The 20,716-nt window shown below is 38.2% G+C and overlaps 1 protein-coding gene across 1 annotated transcript in view; it reads right to left on the bottom strand.

The window, feature by feature from the left end:
* The window catches only part of adcy2a (adenylate cyclase 2a), a 54,696-nt gene that overhangs the window by 21,311 nt on the left and 12,669 nt on the right, over positions 1–20,716 (bottom strand). Inside the window, exons 3-8 of the mRNA XM_034611677.1 lie at positions 17,440–17,601; positions 4,889–5,038; positions 2,291–2,439; positions 2,040–2,151; positions 1,367–1,494; positions 90–248 (exon numbers count right to left, since the gene is read on the bottom strand). Coding sequence (XP_034467568.1) covers positions 90–248; positions 1,367–1,494; positions 2,040–2,151; positions 2,291–2,439; positions 4,889–5,038; positions 17,440–17,601 — 860 coding nt within the window. The remainder of the gene's footprint in view (positions 1–89; positions 249–1,366; positions 1,495–2,039; positions 2,152–2,290; positions 2,440–4,888; positions 5,039–17,439; positions 17,602–20,716) is intronic.

Genomic DNA, 20,716 nt, shown 5'->3' with positions numbered 1-20,716 from the left:
AACTAATCATTTTTTAGGACAATTAAATGTGGCTCTCTTTATATCCTTCAGAATTGAGGGACAGTTTACCAAAAATAATGCTTACTCACCCTGGTACACCTCCTGCCTCCATGTGATTGGCCAATGTGACATCATGTGACCAAACATCATACTGCCACTTCTGAAGTCCAATCACACCACACAGGACATTCCCTGAGTGCACACCAACACGCATGTTGATGTCAACCCCTGTGGCATCTCTCACTTTCCTGTCATACACCAAAAATAGACTTATTAATATGGAGTAATATAAAAATAATCACTAAGAAATAATTTCCCCCTATGACCTTTATGGTTTATGCAAAGAACTGAAACAGTTGGAAAAAACCAGGTCAGCCAGTTTAAAAGTGCAGTGGCATTTTCAACAGTCACTCTAATAGCTAATTCATGCTCAACGTTAGATATACAGGAACAGATGGAGCCTTCTGTCCTTACTTCTAATTTTGTTCGTATTTGTGCACGTTTTCTGAAAGCTTTCGGACAGGGACGAAACAGACAAACTCTAGCAGTACCATCGGAAATCATTGGGGGCAGTGTAGCTGATAGTTTAAGCGAAAGATTTCAACAATGGCAGAACATTTTGAGGAGAGGCTTTGCCAGTTGGTAAGAAACTACATGATATGATGTTACTTCACCTGGGAACAGGGACAAGGACTCTCTTAAAAGGCACATTATCACAACCGCCTCCAGTGTCGCCATTTTTGTTGCCACAAACTCAACTCTACACTGTCCTCTAGTGGATGTACGGCTTAACAACTGCACCAATGTAAAGGACAAATTTAAATATGTGGGCAGTGACACATCGTTTGAAATGGATGTGACTCTTTTCATACGTAAAGACATAAGCATTATTGAGCCTCAAGTCTTTCTATCCGCAATATTTGTGTCTAACTGAAGCTTAAAGATAGGATCTCCCATTTACCAACGCAACACATGCAGCTAAATTAGCAATCATGAAAGTACATGTAGGGATGTTTCAATACATGCAGCTCAAAGAGGACTGGGTATTAAAGCATATCTGAGCAATCTTTGAATTACCAGCAGTCAAAAACACCTGAGACTCTTGAGTCTTTAGAGTGTAGCTGAGTTAACAGACACACAATCAGCATAAGGTGAATTTCTAGTCCCATTCGAGGCAGCGAATTTTAGTTTTCATGTGATTGCAAAATGATGAATAGGCCCCATTATTTGTGTCAAAGGTGTAACATTACTACTGTAAACTTGAGGGATATTCTAGCCCCGACACGTGGTTGAGTAACAGAGAAGCAAGCATTTCAAAAACACGGCTGTCCTGCTTTAGCTGCACTCTTATGTAAGTGGCACTTACTTGATGGCCTCGCACATGTCCAGACCCATTTTCACACAGTTCTTCGCATGGTTTGGTAAAGACTCTGGCAGCCCGGACACACAGTAGTAACAGTCGCCAAGGATTTTGATCCGCATACATTCATTCTCCTGGTATTTACAAAGGTGGAACACAGGTTCAGATAAAGGTCCAGCTGACAGACAGCAGAGGCAGATTTTCAATTTAAACACAGAAAATAAACCTTTGAGGGACAAATCCCTCCTCAGATTATTTACATTCAACAGGCTTGTACTTTAGCTATAGTGTGTTATCATCTAATAGCTATTTTTGCGAGTAAAAAATGTCTATATTGTATGACTCAACAAGCTGTTGCTCCTTGAGTTGGAGAGGCTCATATTAAAACCTGATGAATCATGTTCACCACTTGTTCTTTTTGTTAAGATGTTCGTGCTACAAACTATATCATAATCCGCACTTCAAATGACTCAGGGTAAAGTTCAATCATCCATGTTTGACCAGGTGCTTACAGAAATAACACAAATCCATCGGGAAGCAACAAAAAGTGATGCCAGTGAGACATCACCAAAAGCAGATAAAACAACAAGTACGACATAAGATATTAGTAATTGTTTAGTAAAATAGACAAAATTAGCATGTGTTGATAAGTGACAGGGTTTGATAATCTGATGTTTACCTTTGCAATTTGATCAAATTTGCCAAACAACTCATTCAGCATGTGCACCAGCTCTCCAGGTGAACAGTCACTGGCCAGCCGCGTGAAACCAACTATATCAGCATAGAGTATACTAGAAGTGGAAAAATATATTTTGATTAATATACGGAAATATCATACTTCCATAACTGTAAGACATTAGCGCTGCTCATATGTAAATCTGAACATGACAGTACTGCTTGGTCACATAAATTCAAATAAATAACACATGCCTGACGTTTGTGTGCCTCTGCACATAAAGGTTGTGAAAATTGTTTGTGTTCTCCATCTGGCCAAAGTTTGGTCCCTTCAGTCTCTGGATGATCTCAGCTTTCATCACACGGGCAATGTGAGCTGGCAGCAGTGACAACAGGAGACGCTCCTAATGGCAACGACACAAAAGGAAAAGCAGTAGCAGAAGAGGGATGTTCAGAATATTTCAATCAATTATTATGTATAAAAAAATTCACATAGGACCACATGTCATTTCTGGTTAGCAACCACAGATCCCCAACAGTTAGTTATCTGCTCATTTGCTTTAGCTTCTACTTTCTCAGGGACTAATTTCTACGCTCTGCCAGTGGCATGACCAGAATTAAATAGGATTAGAAGTACTGAAAATGCAAATCAAGAACAAATCTTTGACTTAATTAACAAAACAAGCTTTCAGTTCCAACATTTGGACATTTATGATATGTAATCAGCATATAATGATCAAAGACTGGCAACTGAAAAAGTTTAACTAACTGATATTTAATTAAATTTTGTCCAAATAAAATTCTGAAGTATAACTTTTGAGGACAGCGGGCAGATGAAAAGCTGTTACTATTATGTCACCAGTCTCCATGAATACATCCACTCCTTAGTGAAGTTAGTCAAGCACCACATTGTGTCAGCTTCCTTCCTGTTACTCAAACTAATGATCAATTAAATTTCTTTTTGGACTGTTCATTATTTTTTTGCTGTGACCAGAAGTCAGACTCAGCCCTTACTTTTTTACTAAGTGGTAGCTTAACCATTTCTCTGTGGTTACTGTTGGTTTTACTCGAAGACAACCAGCGCAGTAATTAGCAATTAAAACTTCTCTTTGGGTAAGGAGAGGTTCAAGATTGGAGAATACACTTAATTAAGCAAATGTCACCTCCAACTTGACTTGTTTTCTGCATCATTGATCAGAGGGTTCGTTCGTACGCGGAGGAGAGGTCCACGGTGGCTGCTAACAAACTCTGCCTCGACTTTCGGTTTATGATGAATTTGCATAGAGTCCCTCAGAACAGCTAGTACTGAAAATGTATGCACTCAGTGTACTGCAGGGCACTCTGGATAAAAGCAAGCAGCATGCAGTATGAGTGCACGGAGCGCTCGGGAGAAATGTGGCTCTGCCCTGTTCCAGCCATCTGTCGAAAACAATAGCAGCACTCCGGGGCTACTGGAAAACCCAAGGCATTTTCAGCTTCACTCACGGCAGCTGTAACAGAACAAGCTGGATTCAACATAGGGATAACCAGCTCCACTCCACGCCTAGGCTATTACCAAGACTAGTGGTGCAGCAGCAGTCACTTTTACGAGAATAGCAATTTCACAAGGATGAAGTCATGATACAATGAGAAAAAAGTTGAAAGTTTACATGACTATTTCATTTTAGACAGGAGGATCAGCCTGTCCCTGGTGTGAAATTTTAAAAGCATCTTTTTAAGTTAAACTTCTGTTTAGGTTTCACAAATTAAGGCTCATCAGCTCCACATTATTGGGACTTTTGCAAGAAACTCTCTGTTCCAAAGAAAGAAACACAGACTTTGAGGAAATTGCTTCTTTTTGGAGGAGGAGATGTTTGGTGGTGGTCGACTGTAGGGATATGGATGGAGAATGAAAAGGAATCCAACCGATGTGAAAGAACAAGTAGATTCAGTGCAACAGAAACTACATAATATGTTACATTCTACTCCTCAAGTGTGTATAGTAGGGAAAAGAGAATACAACTTGCCTCCTCTAGTCATGTAATAATGAGACCCGTCCCTTTTATGTTTTTGTCAAAGTCTTATCTCCAGTATTTGACAAAATGTATGTTCCCACCAATATATTTAACAAATGCTGCCTGGTGCTTTTTTATGGATTAATCCAATGTAAATGCATAGAACTGATTTGATAACCAATAAACATTATAATGCTGCACAGGACAAACTTAAACACTACACATTACTGCAGAAAGACATGCAGAGGGCTCCAGGAATTGACATTATCAGCACACTAACTGAGCTCATTAACAATTACCACGTTCTGTAAAGCACAACTCCCGACACCAATTCTCTAGGGACTCTTTTCTTAAAGCACAGGAATCAGGCACCAACAGTTATATGCAGAGCTGAGAGATTTTAGATAAAATCCTTTAGGCACAACGAGCTGAGAAACTGAATGTTTAACACCATTAATGTTTAGCACCATTAATGCTGTGACACACATACTGATGACACAAATCATTTTTAGATGCAAAGTTTCAGTGAAGATGAATTTGGTAAAAAAAATAAATAAATAAAAAGACGTCAGCAGTTTCACTCAAGGGCAGCATTAAAATGGTAATGAAAAATATACCCCCACAAAAAGAGAAACAAAACTTTGGATCAACATCAGTTATTTTGCTCAGAGTTTGATATGGTGTTATGACCCAAGGAGTTTTCATGTTAATTTGTCACCTAATACATCATACATCATTATCCCTGTTACATGATCCATTCCTCATTCATGCTCATTACTATAATCCTCCCTGTAATCAAAGCACTATCACCGCCTACATCTGACACATAATCTCACACCCTAACCCCCCAACCCTTTACCTGTTGTCTCTTCTCAAACTCCAGTTTTATTGGGGACTTGATGCAGTTGCAGGTGTCCTGATAAGTCTGTTTTAGTGCCAACTCCATCAGATGCTTGTGGTACGCCCCTGCCATGTTTCCACACAAGAAAATTATGATATTGGCCAAAATCTGCAGGACAGACAAAAATAGTGTTAGATAAATACCTGACAACAAATATATTAATGGGGGGTAAAACTGGCATTTTCAAGAATGAGCAGAATCAAAGCTGAATAGGGAGAGGCATTCAACATTACTATGTGCTTATGTATTTTCTATTGTATTGTACATTTTTGTAAACTGCACCTACTGTACTGATCAAGGGCCTGGTCATAAACATATAGCTATTGTCTTATATTTTCCGACCTGCTTAATAAAACCATACATGCAGAAATACCTGTAAAATAATTAAATTAGAGACATATTTGCACATCCAACCATTATAGAAAAGAAAAGATGATCCCGCACACTTCAGCATCACAAAAAGTTCCGTTTATTTTTATTTATTATCATGTATAAGGTTTTATAAACATGAGTCAAACACAGTTCTAGAGACCATCTTGCGACGACATGAACCAGAGGTGACACCAGTAAACACGATGTTCAGACCCATGAGTACACAATACTATCTTTACTACATTATCACATAACTACTCAGTAGTCATTACTACATGATTACATGAGTACTCCCTCTTCAAACTCAGTCTTCATTTTGATCTCAACTACACAGCTGTAAAGTTTCATGTCTGCATCTTACACAGTTTGATGTTATCGCAGACAGACAAACATATAAACACCTCCTTCAGTAACAAAAATTTTGCCATGTCAACAATCACACCTCTCTCACTCACACACACGCACGCACGCACCTGATAATAAGATGTATTATATATTAAGAATCATATACAACAACAAAGTAGAAAACGATTATACTGCGTTCAAACATGGAAAAAGCACAATAGCCTATTATGGCCATTATTGGCAAACTAAAATAAATTAGGGAGCTGTGGGGAGTGGGGCTAATATTGCAACATTTTAGTGATGAACTTCCACAAAAATCAATATTCTCTGAATGTAGGTGGTAAATTTACAAGAAAACACTCAAATATTGTCTGTGATTGAAGTCAGAACTTGTGTGCATTAGGAAGTACAACACAAGGATATCACTGGTTACATCTACAGGCAATTCAAATGGAGATTTGTAACTTTCTCTGAGTAACCTTTATTTCCTTCAGCTTCAGGATCACCTCATGTTTGCCTGTTTGTCTGCTCAACTCTCTGCTTGCCACGCTCGCCGTGCGACGCACCTCTCCATTACCAGCTCATCTCCACTGGCCTCAAGCTTCACTTAACCCCCTGGCTCCATCAGTCTGCTCCCCTCGCTCACACGTCAGCCTTCTTTGGCTCCATCCTGCAAACCGTCTTTCCCTCTTTGCCCTGAGTGTTTTCCTGCAAAACCGCTTATCTCACCAAAAGTATATTATCCTTGTTTGGCATTGTACTTATATATGAAATAATGTGTTTTTCCCAACCAAAAAACTTTGAAAAATACCACAGAAACCAGTCAACCCTTTCTCAAAATATTCTTAAAATACATTTAAAATCAGACATTTAAAGAGGGTTATCTCCCACCTGTACTATGATCTCAACAATCTGAAAGCTTACTCAAAAAATCAAGGACAGACAATGAATAGCAAGATATCAGGGTGTTTCGTGGAAAGAATTTTGAAGGAAAAATGTAGTCTGATATTCACTTCCCCTATGAAAGCACACAGTAATAATGGTAATGTTCAGTGTAAGGTCAAAAAATTATTGTAAAAATATATATGTAAAGCAATTCAGACCATCTTCAACACACATATAACAAAAGATTTCAAAGCTGTAGGCTTTATCTCACCAGAGGCAAATTGCACTAACATATACGAGCCCATTATGCTCTTTGGGTTGTTCCATTTCTTAAGTGTCATATATATATATATATATATATATTGTCTGTAAAAAGAAATCACGAAGACCAAAAGAAGTTCTCTCCCATAGAAAACACTGCTAGCTTTCCCCCCATAAAGCGTCTACATCACCAAGTAGCATGTAACATGACCCCCTACCGGCTAGTCATTCATTATCTATACCGCTTTATCCTTTGAGGGTCACGGGGGGGACTGGAGCCATATATTGGGTGAGAGGCGAGTACAGCCTAAACAGTTCGCCAGCGTATTAAAAAGGGCCAACATACATAGACCACACCCACCGACAATTAAGAGTCTCCAAATAACTTAACCCCAATCTGCATTTGTCTCTGGGGAAGGGGCATGACATTTCTGATATATCAAACGGTTGATAAATAACAAAAGATTTGTCCAGCTGACCAATCACTTTGCAACACTGAGAAAATATTATTTCCTTAATTTTTTTTTTTTTTTTTAAATTGTATTATCTTATATTACTTATATTTTGGTGCAAAATCTTTCCTACTCTGAATTTTTTTCCTTGGCTTTAAAAATGTACCAATTATTCCCCCCTTAGCTTGTACACATTGCCTTGGATGTAATAACAATACATACTACACCAACATGCTCCATCACTTTATTGCTTTAATTTTTTTTGGGCTCGAGTCCAAAGCTAAAAAAAACCTCTAAAGTGAGAAATGAGTGAACGGCTTTTTCTCAAGGGTACGAGACCTTGGCAAATGAGATCTTGCAGCGATTTCGACACCCTGCATCACACACAGTATTTTAGGACAATGTGGAATTCATAAACAAAACAGCTTTCATTTAATTGTCTTGTGAGTCAGTTATTTCAAAGGAAACGCTGATGACTGATAAAGATATACAGTAGAATGGTAAGTAAAGGGAATTAGATCTGTGTGACCCTTCTACTGCCCCCACTCAGGTGTTTATTACCTAAAAATGGCATTGTGTATTCCCTGCACCAGCTTTACTGCGGCTTGATCAGATTTACCTCTACCCTGTTGATGGAGCAAAAAAAAAGAAAGGCAACAAACACTAAGTAACAAATAAACACAGTGGCTAATTATGTGCCCAGACCTCTCGTCTACATCCTCATCTCTAATGAGCTCAGGTTCACTGCACAAAGGGAGGCCTGTCTGTTCTCTAATTAGTGTGATAACAGCCAGCACCACACCCCACTACAGGCTCCATTTGACCATGGCACGGCTTATAAGATGCTGCTGCTGTTAATGATGCCCACACAAGGATCACTGATGATATAGATCAATAACAATACCACAATAAATCTAAAGTGATTATCCTTATCGTAATAACAAGTGATTTTACGAGTGATTAGCCGAACGTTTCCTGACTCATTGTGCTACACAGAGACAATATCCTGCAACAACAGCAGAGAATACAACAAGTGCTGTGTTGAATACGATGCTTGAGGATAAGTGTTTACTGCAACCAAACGTCTTCAATATACCCACAGAGTGAAAATTGCAATCTGTGAGAAGTTCAGTCTATTGGGTTTATTTTCAATTCAAAACAGTGGTTTATTTTCACTCTCGCTTCACGTATTAATCAATATACAGGAATGTCCATTAGAGGAATTGCCCAGTAAAGACAGGTGAATGTATTAAGACCCAGGAGGACTTATGGTACTGAGCTCAATATTATTGAAATTTAAAGCAAATTGACAATTTAATGATTCTCTCCCATCGCTTTTTTTATAATTATATATTTTTTCTCCCTCTCCGTCTTGTAGTCATACTCCCGTTCGCTCGTTTGCCTGCCGTGTCTGATTCTCACCAATTTCCCTTTCACTTACAGTCCCTGTCTTTCCTTTTAGCATAATGGTGACCTCACTGTCAGACTGATCATGGGCAAATTGCTCACTCTTTTCTGACGTTAATGTGCCCAAAAGATTTACTTTCTATAACAGGGGTAATCAGCCTGTGACCTTCTGCACAAAGAGCAATCATTTTATTTCTGAAATCCAATACGCTCACTTTCTCTAAATCATACTGTCCATGTCATTTTAGCTGAAAAAATGTATGTGGTTTGTGCATTTCTAATCAGTCAACTGTCAGTAGACTGATAGAACTACAAGAGCAATTGTACATTGATTTAATTAGTGGTTCTTTCTTTCAACACTGTAAAGCCATTCAGTCCATCTATTGTAGAATGGCAAGCCAGAGCTGCACATAGATGATAATCACATATGGTTGTAAATGTTTTTGCGACCATACAGTGACATTGTCAACATGTTGTCCGTTTGCTGCACAGTTGGGATCATGTTGTGGAGCCACAGTATCAAGGTCCTGCCAATAACACACCCCTGACCAATTGTAAGTCAGTCTAAGCTGTCAATCATGATGTTTAATGCCGTTTTTAATAGCCTTAAATAGCTCAAAACTAAACTTACCGGAAAAAAACAACACTTGAACAAACATAACTGTGATGAGTACTACCTAATAATACAAAAAACGTCTTTCTAACATGTACCCTTTTTTTTTACTTTACTACTTTGCTCCATGTCCCATCTACTAACATGGAAGAGGCTTGGTTTATGGCCTACACTATGGCGAGCCACCAGGGGGCAATCAAGAGGATTTGGCTTCACTTTTGGGGGCTGTAATGTTGTCCATAACCCTGTGTATGTTCCTGTTGTACTTGATGCAGATTGTTGTTTTTATATTGTTTTACATTGTTGCTTGTTTTTATGATTGTCTTTATTCATGTTGTTGCTTGTTTATTGTTGAGCCGAAGACAATTTTCCACTTTGGTGGACGTCAAAGTTCTATTGTATTCTCTTCTATCTTTACATAGAGTGTGGTTCAGATACACATTCTGTTCCAAATTTATATCATATGAAGGTATTATTAACTTTTTATTTTTGAAAAGCAAACATGAGGGCAGAAGCCATGTGCATGAGTGTGGCTCGAACTTGGAACAGATTATTTGACGGTTACACAAAGGATAAAAAAAAGACAATCTGGGATTGGGTGTGTTTTTGGTTGTGTTTTTTTTGCCTCGTGACCATTTTGTTTTTAATAGAAAGTCTAAAGTCTACACTATGTGCTAGAGAATAGTGGTCAAAGCACCGCGTTCAGACAAGTACTGAATGACTGAAAGCAAGCACATCCAGATGGGGCCTTTGTTGGCTGCTTTATGAAAGGGTTTTCATTAGCTCATATTGTACGCGATATTTTAGGCCACTTTTAAGAAAACCCTAAATATAACAAATCTATTTTAAAATGTTCTGACGAACCCCTCATAAAGTAGGTCATGAAATAATACCTTGTATCATCTGCAGGCCGCACAGAGACAAAATACTTGTTAATAGTTGACTTCACGTATTAGGTAACATTTAGTTAAACCTGTATGCTGCCACATTAGCTGACGTCTGTTTGACAAGACACTGACAGCTATCAGACAATCTGAAAGGTCAGCTGTGTGAATCAGTCCGTATCGCTCACTGATACACAATTGCAGATAACAGCTGGTTCAGGTGAGATGGCGTCCTAAGTGGTTTCAGCCGTGCGAGTGAATCCTTGGTTTATCTAAATCAGAGGGAAAACAAACTATACCATCCTCAAGAGAAACGTGACATGGAAATCTAAGAAACCCAAATCCTGGGTGAGATACAATATAACATAAGGTCTAATTGCTCCAAGCTCTATTTTAATGTTAAGCCCTACTTCCCCTTAAAAAGGGAATACATGTAATATGCAACAGCTGCTACTTCTGAGAGTTAATGTGACGTACTATCAGCTAAAGCTGAAATAAGAGAGCTAGTGCCATGGTGAATTATTGATGAATTGGCACTCAACAATTAATAACAAAGAACACCAATTAAGGCTATTTTCAGTCTGAGAGGGGAGGTTGTGAGGTAAGAACACTGTGGGCAACTAATACAGCACTTAGTTTAATGTCGGTTTGGATAAAATCAGGAAAAGAACTCCAAGTTTTTACACGCACATTCATTAAATTGTGATTGACTTCGAAATAAGGGATCTTCAGAGTATTTTAATGCTCTAAAGAAGAACTGTGTAGAAATACTAAAAGACTATATATATATTATAGTGAATTGCCAGATAATTATATTCTTTTCGCAAAGGTTTTAGCAAAGTAGCAAAAATAATTATGCAGCCATGCATCACTGTTTGAAACTCTATGCAGGAAAAGATAGAATTTTCTTAATTTTATATGCACATAAATCTGGACCTAACGGAGGGTTTCACCTCTTCAATAAATCAGTTGGTTCATTAAGATTCCAAAGAGACAGCACTGTCAAGTTTAATGGACTTGACAAAGTGGAGATATCAGCATGATTCTTTCTAACTTAATACCCACTGAACAGTTAATGCACATGAGGGACCAGGAGTGAGGACATTTAATGGCTGAAAATCACAAATCTCAGGAAGGTCAGACAAATGTACACAATATTTTAACTAATGAAGTTAACCTACTTAACTTAGATGCTACACCTCTGATCACCTGTTAAGCCCACATATACCCGGTTACACCATCAAGCTGTGTTTGTCTCAGATTCTTTGACCCAGCCTTTCCCTTCCCTTTATCCATTCACCCTTGTACCGCATCCTTTTAATCCATCTTCTTTATCCATACCCACATCCTCTTTCCCCTCCCACCCTCATCCCTTCTTGTTCAGTTTGGTGCATACGTCTTGCATGTCTTGCACTAGGTACTGGGTAAGTGCATACATAGACAATGTTACTATTTGTTGGAGTGTGTGAGTGCCTGTGAGCATGCACAATGGGCTTGTGAAGGAATAGTCTGACATTTTGGGAAACTTATTTTCCTGCTAAGAATATTGATAGCATATATAGGCCCACAGTCACTTTCTTAGTTTCCTTAGATGTATCTATACTATAAATCGACTGCATATCCTTTTGCATATTAATTCAAAGTGACATTGCTACAAGTCAAAGCAATTTACTTTTGTACTCTGAACAAATTACAGCATTAGGAAAAGTATCTATTCAGTGTCCAGCCAGAGGTAATTATTCAACAAGGCTAAAGAAGTCAGACACAGTAATTAAGTCAAAAAGCGTGTTAGCCAATTTGCCATCTGATTGAACAGCATGTTTGAGTGCTACACAGTCACCTTGGTAAATTCTACAAAGAAAGCTGGTGAGGTTTTTATAGCTGCTGTTCAGTAGTTACCCTCTGACACTTCAGCCTCCCTGTCACCCAACCTCCCTGCTCTTATCGAAAAAGAAGGGCTTAAGCCTCCGCTTGTCCCCACACAAAAGACTGGGCTGACATTGGCATTTGGCCAGTGAAACACGGGCGGAGGAAAATGAATTGGTTTCCCTTTCTCGATCTGATACACACATTTGCACAGAAAAGAGCAAAAAGGCACAGGCAGACAGAAACGCACGCAGCAGGGCTATGAAATACTGGGGATAAAATACTGTCTGACAGTACAGGTCATTTGGTAATACAGGGACATATTATGAGAAGCAGTTAATAATAGAAATACCTTGATAAAAACTTTGGAGAATTGAATAACTGATAATTAATGTACATTATCACAATGATGCAAAAATCATATTGTACAAAAATCCAATTTTGACATTCTTTTGCAACATTGTCCACATTAATCTAATTAAAACACTGATATTAAATGTATTTCTAGTTTAATAAAAACAGCAAAACAAAATCCGCAGAGAAATTTATATTTCACTGTGAATTGCTTGAAGCTACTGTTCAAGTGTAACAACACATAACACACATGATAAACAACACATCACGATATGATATGCCTTGTTGCTCTTTTCAAGTAAATTATCACTATCTCCAGTTTCATGTCAACACACAGTGGCTTCCGATCTAATCTGGTCAATAACAGAGTGGAAATTCAAGATCAAATCTGGCAACATAAAATGATAAGTGGTGAATTGTGTTCATTAGTGGTGAGTCAGGATAATTGACCATAGTATCACAGTGTCGTATGTCTCAGACCCTGACAAAGATAAAGCTTTCAGAGCTGTAGACATTACTTATTTTGTGTTGACGTGTGTGTGTGTGTGTGTGTGTGTGTGTGTGTGTGTGTGTGTGTGTGTGTGTGTGTGTGTGTGTGTGTGTGTGTGTGTGTGTGTGTGTGTGTGTGTGTGTGTGTGTGTGTGTGTGTGTGAAATTGTTGAAGCTACAATGGATATCTTGAACATTAATCATTATTCATATGATGTTGGGTGAATTTATAGGACAACATGGCATAAGCTGAATGAAACTGTTAATATCACTGAATTTGTCTGAAGTGCTCTTACAGTATATTACTTTCCACCTTATTACGCCAATACATTAAGACGTGTTAATAGAAATGTTCAATCTACGTTGGATCTATGATTTCATTGTTTCAAACCACAACACTAAACTAGACAAGGATTACTGAACTGTAGAGATCTCAAGAGTATGTGAAATAAAAACTGAAAAGGTTAAAAAGAGCTTTTAGTTCGACATGGACAGGTTACTAGGTTTGTTTTTACAAATGCATTGTAGGTGCTTTTCACACACAAGGTTGAATAGTAAGTTTTGTCCAGAGCTTTAAATTGTAACCCATGGCCTTATCAAGGAAATTGAGCTTCCAAAGTAAAATACAGGACTCACTCCCCGAAATCAAGCACGTTATCAGGACTGTGCTTAGATCACATAATACAACTGAGAAATCATTTGCTGAAGAAGGCTGTAGCATAATATGGTTGAAAATTCTGGAAAAAGCTACCAAAGATCCTGACTTTAAAGTACTTGATCATCGGGGACTGGAAAAGTTCTGATTCCAAGCCCTGTAGAGACAGTTCTACCGAGATGAACCAAAAACCTTTGCATACTTTTGTATCTGATCTCCCGAGCTCCTGATGACAAACGCTAAACCAGCAACCCACGTCTACGAGGAGTGAAGTGAGTAAGCATCAGGGTATAGGATCAATATTGACCTGAAAGAAGAAGAAGCCACTGGAAATGGTGCTGTTTCCATGGCACAGAAAATGTACTTCCATGTGATTTCGGAATACAATGAGAGTTATACGGCACCATCAGTGACAGGCACCAAAATAAAAAGACAAAAGATCTTAAATCACTTCATAATTATAGAAATCCTTTATAGAAGTAGGGTCTACCGTCATCACTTGAAAACATCAACTATTGCTGTCATAACAAATGAAACAGAGAGCTCAGACCTGGCTTAGTTTTTGTTTACTAGTAGTCATTTTGTTCCTTGGTCCATTTCACATGTGGTGCCAGCATGCCATCTTGACTGCTAAGTGATCAACAATCTGTCTCTTCCCACAAAATGCGTTTGTAACACAACACGGCCTGTTTGTAAAAAATATGAGGAATACTTTCGTCTGTCATCCCTCAAAAATAAAAAAAACAGCCACAAAACAGAATAACAGAAAGCACATGGACTGTTTATATCTAGCATGCTTAAGAGTGTAGGTCTAACAAATGCAAATAATATAAGCAGTGTGTTATTTTAGAAGACTGGATATAGGAAAGCAAGGACAAACACGTTAATATTTTAGACCCTTTGCAATATAAATCGATAGAAGATACCTTCCTATTTCCCAAACATGTTTGTCTCTTCCAGCTGGTCATCAATGTTCATTTTGATTAGTCTCTGCTTTCCTCTATAATTTAAATACAGATAATAAACTAAAAAAATAAATAAATCTATATTTGGTGTGACCACCTTTAAAAACAGAACCAGTTCTCCTTGCACACAGTGTTCCTGGCTAGAAGGTTATTCTGAACATCTTGGCAAACAATCTTATGTGGACTCCATGATGCTCAGGGTAGGTGGGGACCACAACATCTGTTGCACAACATCTTATGCTGTTCTCTATGAATTTGGCTGGACAATTAAGGTTGTTGTAATGCTGCAGAATAAATGTGTGACTGATCAGATGTCTCCTATATTGTGTGTGATAATTTTAAGTACCCAAAACGTTTGCACAGTAATGTATATAACAGAAGCATTTATTTGAAGTATAAACGAGGTTACATATAAATCAATATACAATAAGTAAGCTAAAATAATTGAAGACCACCTTTTACTATTATAGCAACACAGTATATTGAGCCCAAATAATTGTGAAAAACAAATGTTTTACATCTTTTCTTTTACAGTATTCACATAGGAATTCCAAAAAAATTGTTTTACAAAAAAAAAAAACTATAAAACTAAAAAACTATATTTACAGGGGAGATCCTCCTAAAAGACACGCCTTTCTGGCAGATTTGCCATTAGAATTGTACTGTCAGGCAAACTGACCTGATGCACAAGAGGAGCTGACAGATAGTGACCATGTAGCACACAGCCCAAGGCGGCCCAGATGCCAACAAGAACACGCTACAGTTACACAAAAGGAGAAAGAAAAAGTTACGTGGAAGAAACAAGTGGAAAAGCGAAGAAGAGGCCATCACAGCAGCGTTCACTGAAGCAATGAAGAATGTTTGCAGAAATGGATAAAAATACAGCCACGGGATGAGGACGAAGACGCAGCTCTAGTTGCACATAGCATATACATTATATTTTTCATTCCGCATATTTCGTAAGACCATGAAGAATGTGAAGGAAATATTTTCTTGTAATGAACAGTATATCCTAATTCAACGAATATAGTGTCCTTTGATAATAGTTTAAGGGTTATTGTCATTGTGATGCTCAGAGAAGTTTTAAACACAGTCTTCAACAACTGGGATGGATATATATATAAAAAATACATTTTCGTTGTGCAGCCACAAACCAGTCAGACAGCATTTGAGGAAAACAGCTGACAAACAGCATGACATAGGTAGGGAAAAGCAATTCCCTGGCAGGAAGTCACCAAGATGAAGACCTGGTAAAATAATCATTACTATGATTATTATGTCTTTTTCTATGCTAGCAATGCCCTTTTGGCTCTGAAATAGTAAATTGCATTCTGGTCTTTGAAATAGGATTATCAGTGAGGCATGGCTTTTGTGACATGCTTGTTAAATTAATTTTGTTTCCTTCATACATTAGTTAAAATAAGCCCACAATTAGCCTTGGGTGTATAGGTGTATGAATGAGCCCAAATTAATTAAAGTCTACATTACCCAGATAATTGGTTTCCCGATATTGTTCTTTCTTTGCCTTTCCCTGTTTATGCCAACTGCCTGGACATTTTGTGCTTGAAACAGCAAAACCACTGGAAAGTGGGTGACCTTTTAATAAAATATTTAAAAAGAAAAACACATTAGAATATCTATCGCTCAACTGCTATGCTAAATTAGTTTTGGTTTAAAGGTCACATTTGTTTGTTTGCTAAAAAGACTATACTGCGTGGTTAAAATGGAAGCAGGATGGAAAATATATAGATACATGTCTGGGAGACAATGGAACGTAAAACAAGTCGAATGAGATTAAATCTAGGTATTAAAACAGATTGAACTAAAACTGGGGTTAAACTTCACTTGAGGTAAGGATACGGAAGTTGAGTTTGAAACGGTTTTCCGTTTCAAACTCAACTTTACCCTTTTCTTGTCTTGATGCCAGGTCAGTCAGCATTTTCTCTCTTCTCTTTCAACTCTTTAAGATAAGTAAGTGCAATTTCCAAAACGTTGAATGATAGGTTTTAAACTGAGTCCTTGAATATTTGCTGAGATTTTATTCTCACTACTTAAATCACTAACTACACATGGCCCATGGAGGTTGCAATCTCAAAATTGGTACAATTTGGACATGCAATACATTACAATATTTGGCAGTCAGTGGGGGGGAAGGGGCAGTGTGCCTTCAGTTTGTGGACCGAGTTGAACATGTCTTCTTGTACATGTCCTCGGATAAACTGCAGCAGTAGTCGGCAACTGGATCAAAACCAGATCATTTTGACAATTTTATTACTTTTATGTTACCATATTGGACTGACAGACATTCACAGATTGCTGATGTCTATCATGGCAACATTCATGGAACCACTTCCTCTTTAGCAAATTTGCATCAAAGTAAAAGCACATTTGTTTTATTGCAGCAATACGTTATATCGAGCTGAATTAGAGAGCTTTTATTTAGAAAAGTTGTTAACTTGGGACTGAAAATGATGTCAATTGCGTAACAGACCTCTGAAATACCTGACACACACTGTATTAACTACAACACCAGTTAAGTTAAACACTCAAACTTATATATAAACCACACACGTGCACAGTAAGGAAGCTAATTAAGTTTCATTTTATCAAAAACCTTGACTATAAAATCTTCACTGCAGATAAACCAGGTAGGATGAATGCAAAGTTTTCTAACTTCACGCTGCACAATAGGCTGTTTATAAAAAGCTCTCCACACAACGTCCAGCCCACAAACAATACAAAGTGACAGTATGTTGTAGACCTCTTTAGGAAGGACTCACATAATGACAAGGAACAATTCTGAGGTAGACTCCGGGGCATTGACATAGGCCAAGCAAAAAGCTCATTCACACAGGCAGGTTTAGAACGGGCACTGCACTATGGATAATTCAAGATGTGTGCATATGTTCTGCGGATTTATCTTATGCGGCGTTTGTTCTCTCTGCTACTGTTTGACCTTACCTGCCACACCACCGGTTCCATGTGATCAGCTGTAGTGGACAGGCAGACACTCAACACAATGGTGTGAGAGGCGGAGGTCAGGACACTGGCGATGATGGCGTCCCGCATGGAGAACGGCAGCATAGTGTAAACCACGAACACAATGAACAGGAAGAACGACACCTGTGGAGAGGATGATATAGAAAAAAGGGAGAGATATAAATGAAAGAGAAAATACAGATGCAAATAAAATATCTGTGCTGACAGACCTGTGAGGAAAGAAGCAGCATTACCCAAGATGTCTAAACACTGCTTTTTGAAATGAGCAACATTGCTGGCATGAAAAAATAAAGTGGTAAAAAAATCTGGCCTGCTCTGGGAATGAGTTTCATGTAAAGAGACTCGGTAACGGGAGGAACAAATAAGGGAAGGAGATACATTTGTGGCAATAGGCATAATATTAATACAATAAACAGTCAACACATTACAACATTCTTAGCATCTTCAGTTTACCCAAGCTCCCTCGATTACTGGAAGCAGAAATAGGGACAACTCTCACACTTCAAACCTGACACCTCTGATGCAGCATGTGGAGTGCTTCCGTTTTTGCTCCACACACACACACACACACACACACACACACACACACACACACACACACACACACACACACACACACACACACACACACACACACACACACACACACACACACACACACACACACACACACACACACATCTATCTATCTAAGTGAGGACACTCATTGGCACAATGCATTCCCAAGCCCTAACCATCCAAACTAAATGCCTAACCCTAAACCTAACCCTAACCTAATTCTAAACCTAAAACCAAGTCTTAACCCCCAAACAGCCCTTTTAAGAAGTGAGGACCTGCCAAAATGTCCTCGGTTTCCAAAAATCTCTATGCTTACTATGGTTCTCACTAAGATGTAAGTACAGGAGCACACACAAACACTTAATATGCCTTCTGCTGCAGGGTTAAAGCAGCTCATCTGCTGTTGTGCATGTGCAGAATGAGGCCAGTGTTCTCACAGGCTGCAGCCAGGTGCCAGTTATCCTTTGCGGTTTCTTTGCACGGCCAGTGGAAAAGCGGGAGTTTGTGTGCAGGGGGGCAGTAATATGGGGAGGAAAGGAAAGCAAGACAGGGAGCAACAGTAGATCCTCTGTTTAAGCTGAGGTCACTAAGATGCACAGCTACTTTCTTAACAGCCATCTGTGCAAGTGAATGCAAAGAGTAGCAAAATATCAAAGGACGGTTGGTTACCTTGAAGACATGACTGATGATGATTTACTCATTGAATAAAAATTCTACTCAAATGGGTCTTGTGTCCTCTGCAGTGACAGACCTCCTGCTGCTTCAATACAGGTAAAAGTAGAAAATATAATACTAAGTAGCCTGATGGATGATTATCTATTGGTTGTAGGCTTCTAATTTTCTCAAATTACTAAACAGTGAACATGTAAAAAAATAAACACCATCATACAGAAGGAAAAAAAATTGCAATTATTTAAAATTGTACTAGATTTAGTTTTTACTAGTCTACATCAGGATAACCATTTCAAACATTCTTATTGGATTTTAGACTGCTATCTTCAAACCTAGCCAGGGAATACAGATGGAAATTAGCCTCTTGGCTAACTCATGAATATTTATACAGTTTTGTCATCAATATGCACTGTCCCTGAAAAATAAACCTATAAAAAGAATGAACAGAATATATACATTATAAACAGGATTTCACTCAGAAGCTATTGAAATTTGCACAACACAAATCTGAAAATAAAAATATTACTCTTAAAAAATTAAATTACAATATTTACTCACTCAGGTGAGTAAAGTACTCTGCCTTAAAAGGTTCATAGGGCTCAATCTGCTGTGGGTCGTAAATATTTAGTAAAATGTCTTTGTTCCAATGCCTCCTAAATAAAGAGCTGAAATAAAGTAACACAAATACATTTCTGAAAAGCCGACACTTCAGTAATACTGTGTCCGGAATCTTTAAAATATTTGTCATGTCATCACAACAATCAGCATCTGTCACTACAGATGAAAGGTATTTACAATCATTTATTAATTGCAGAAAATTATGTGAGGAATTTTTATCCCAAGATGAGCAGCAGTAGTGAGTAGTAGTAATTGCTGCTGTTATTACAAGGCTTTACAGAGCAGGAGGCAAAGTCAAAATAAGACCTTGGGGAATCACCATCTATTCAGCAACTTCTTATTGTAGCTCTCCATGTTTGAAGCAGTTGCGCAGGAACAAAATATTTATGATTCTATTTAATTTCATGCAACATAAAGAGAATTATACTGTAGAGAGCAGACGAGCAGCAACTCCCGGAGGTGTCCTTGTTTTTTTCTTTGCCATTTCTTGTGAGAAGGCTTCTTTTTTTTTTTTTATTCAAATCCTGATTAATATTCAAGCCAGCAAGGCTGCAAATTATTGCTAAAACATATCTACACAGACTGGAAATTTAACTGCATGATATACAAATAAGCATTATCCAGGTGTACTGTGCACACTTTCTCTGCATGCCTCCTAAAATAAAAATATATCTATGTAGCAGTCAGGAAAGTTACGCTCTGGTTTCCAAGTATCAGTGATCTAACAGCTATATTTCAGGGACAACAGAGCTTAGTCAATATGGAAGTGGGGAGACAGAGACCTTTATACAGTGGAGACCATGACTGATGCTAAATGTGTTAGATGCCAAGTAATAATGTGTGCAACATCAACACAGAAAAAAACCTGGAAGGGCACTCAGAGAGCACATTCCTTCACCAAGGCCCAACAGTCCCCTTATAAAACCACATTTAAATTCACTGGACCTGGATTTTTATTCGTGCCAAATTGTACACACTCATAAATATCAGTCCACAAAAGATGCCAGATTTTTGTCATCAAGATCAATGAAGTATTCTCTGTAAAACGCTGTATCTGGCAAAGTTAAAGAAATTGGGGGGAAAAATGGGTCCGCTCCAATATTTAATGGGTTCTTTCCTGACCCAACCACATCTTCCAAGTTCCGTGGTAATCAGTCTAGTTTTTGCGTAATCCTTCTGAATAACAGTTACAACATGGTCAGCATCAGACCACCAAACAGGGGTTTAAAAGAAAGGTACACTAATTACATTGTGGGAAGGGAAGTTATATAATCAAGTTCCTTCCATGCAAACTTACACATATGAACAACTTGATGCCAGCGAAACACTCATGACAAACGTTTCACTAATCTTCTTTGAGAAATGCTGCATATAAATAACCCTAAGACAC

The sequence above is a fragment of the Hippoglossus hippoglossus genome, chromosome 16, assembly GCF_009819705.1.
Source record: "Hippoglossus hippoglossus isolate fHipHip1 chromosome 16, fHipHip1.pri, whole genome shotgun sequence".
NCBI lineage: Eukaryota > Metazoa > Chordata > Actinopteri > Pleuronectiformes > Pleuronectidae > Hippoglossus > Hippoglossus hippoglossus.
Note: the sequence above shows the minus strand (reverse complement) of the source record. Positions and strands in the feature narration are given on the sequence as shown.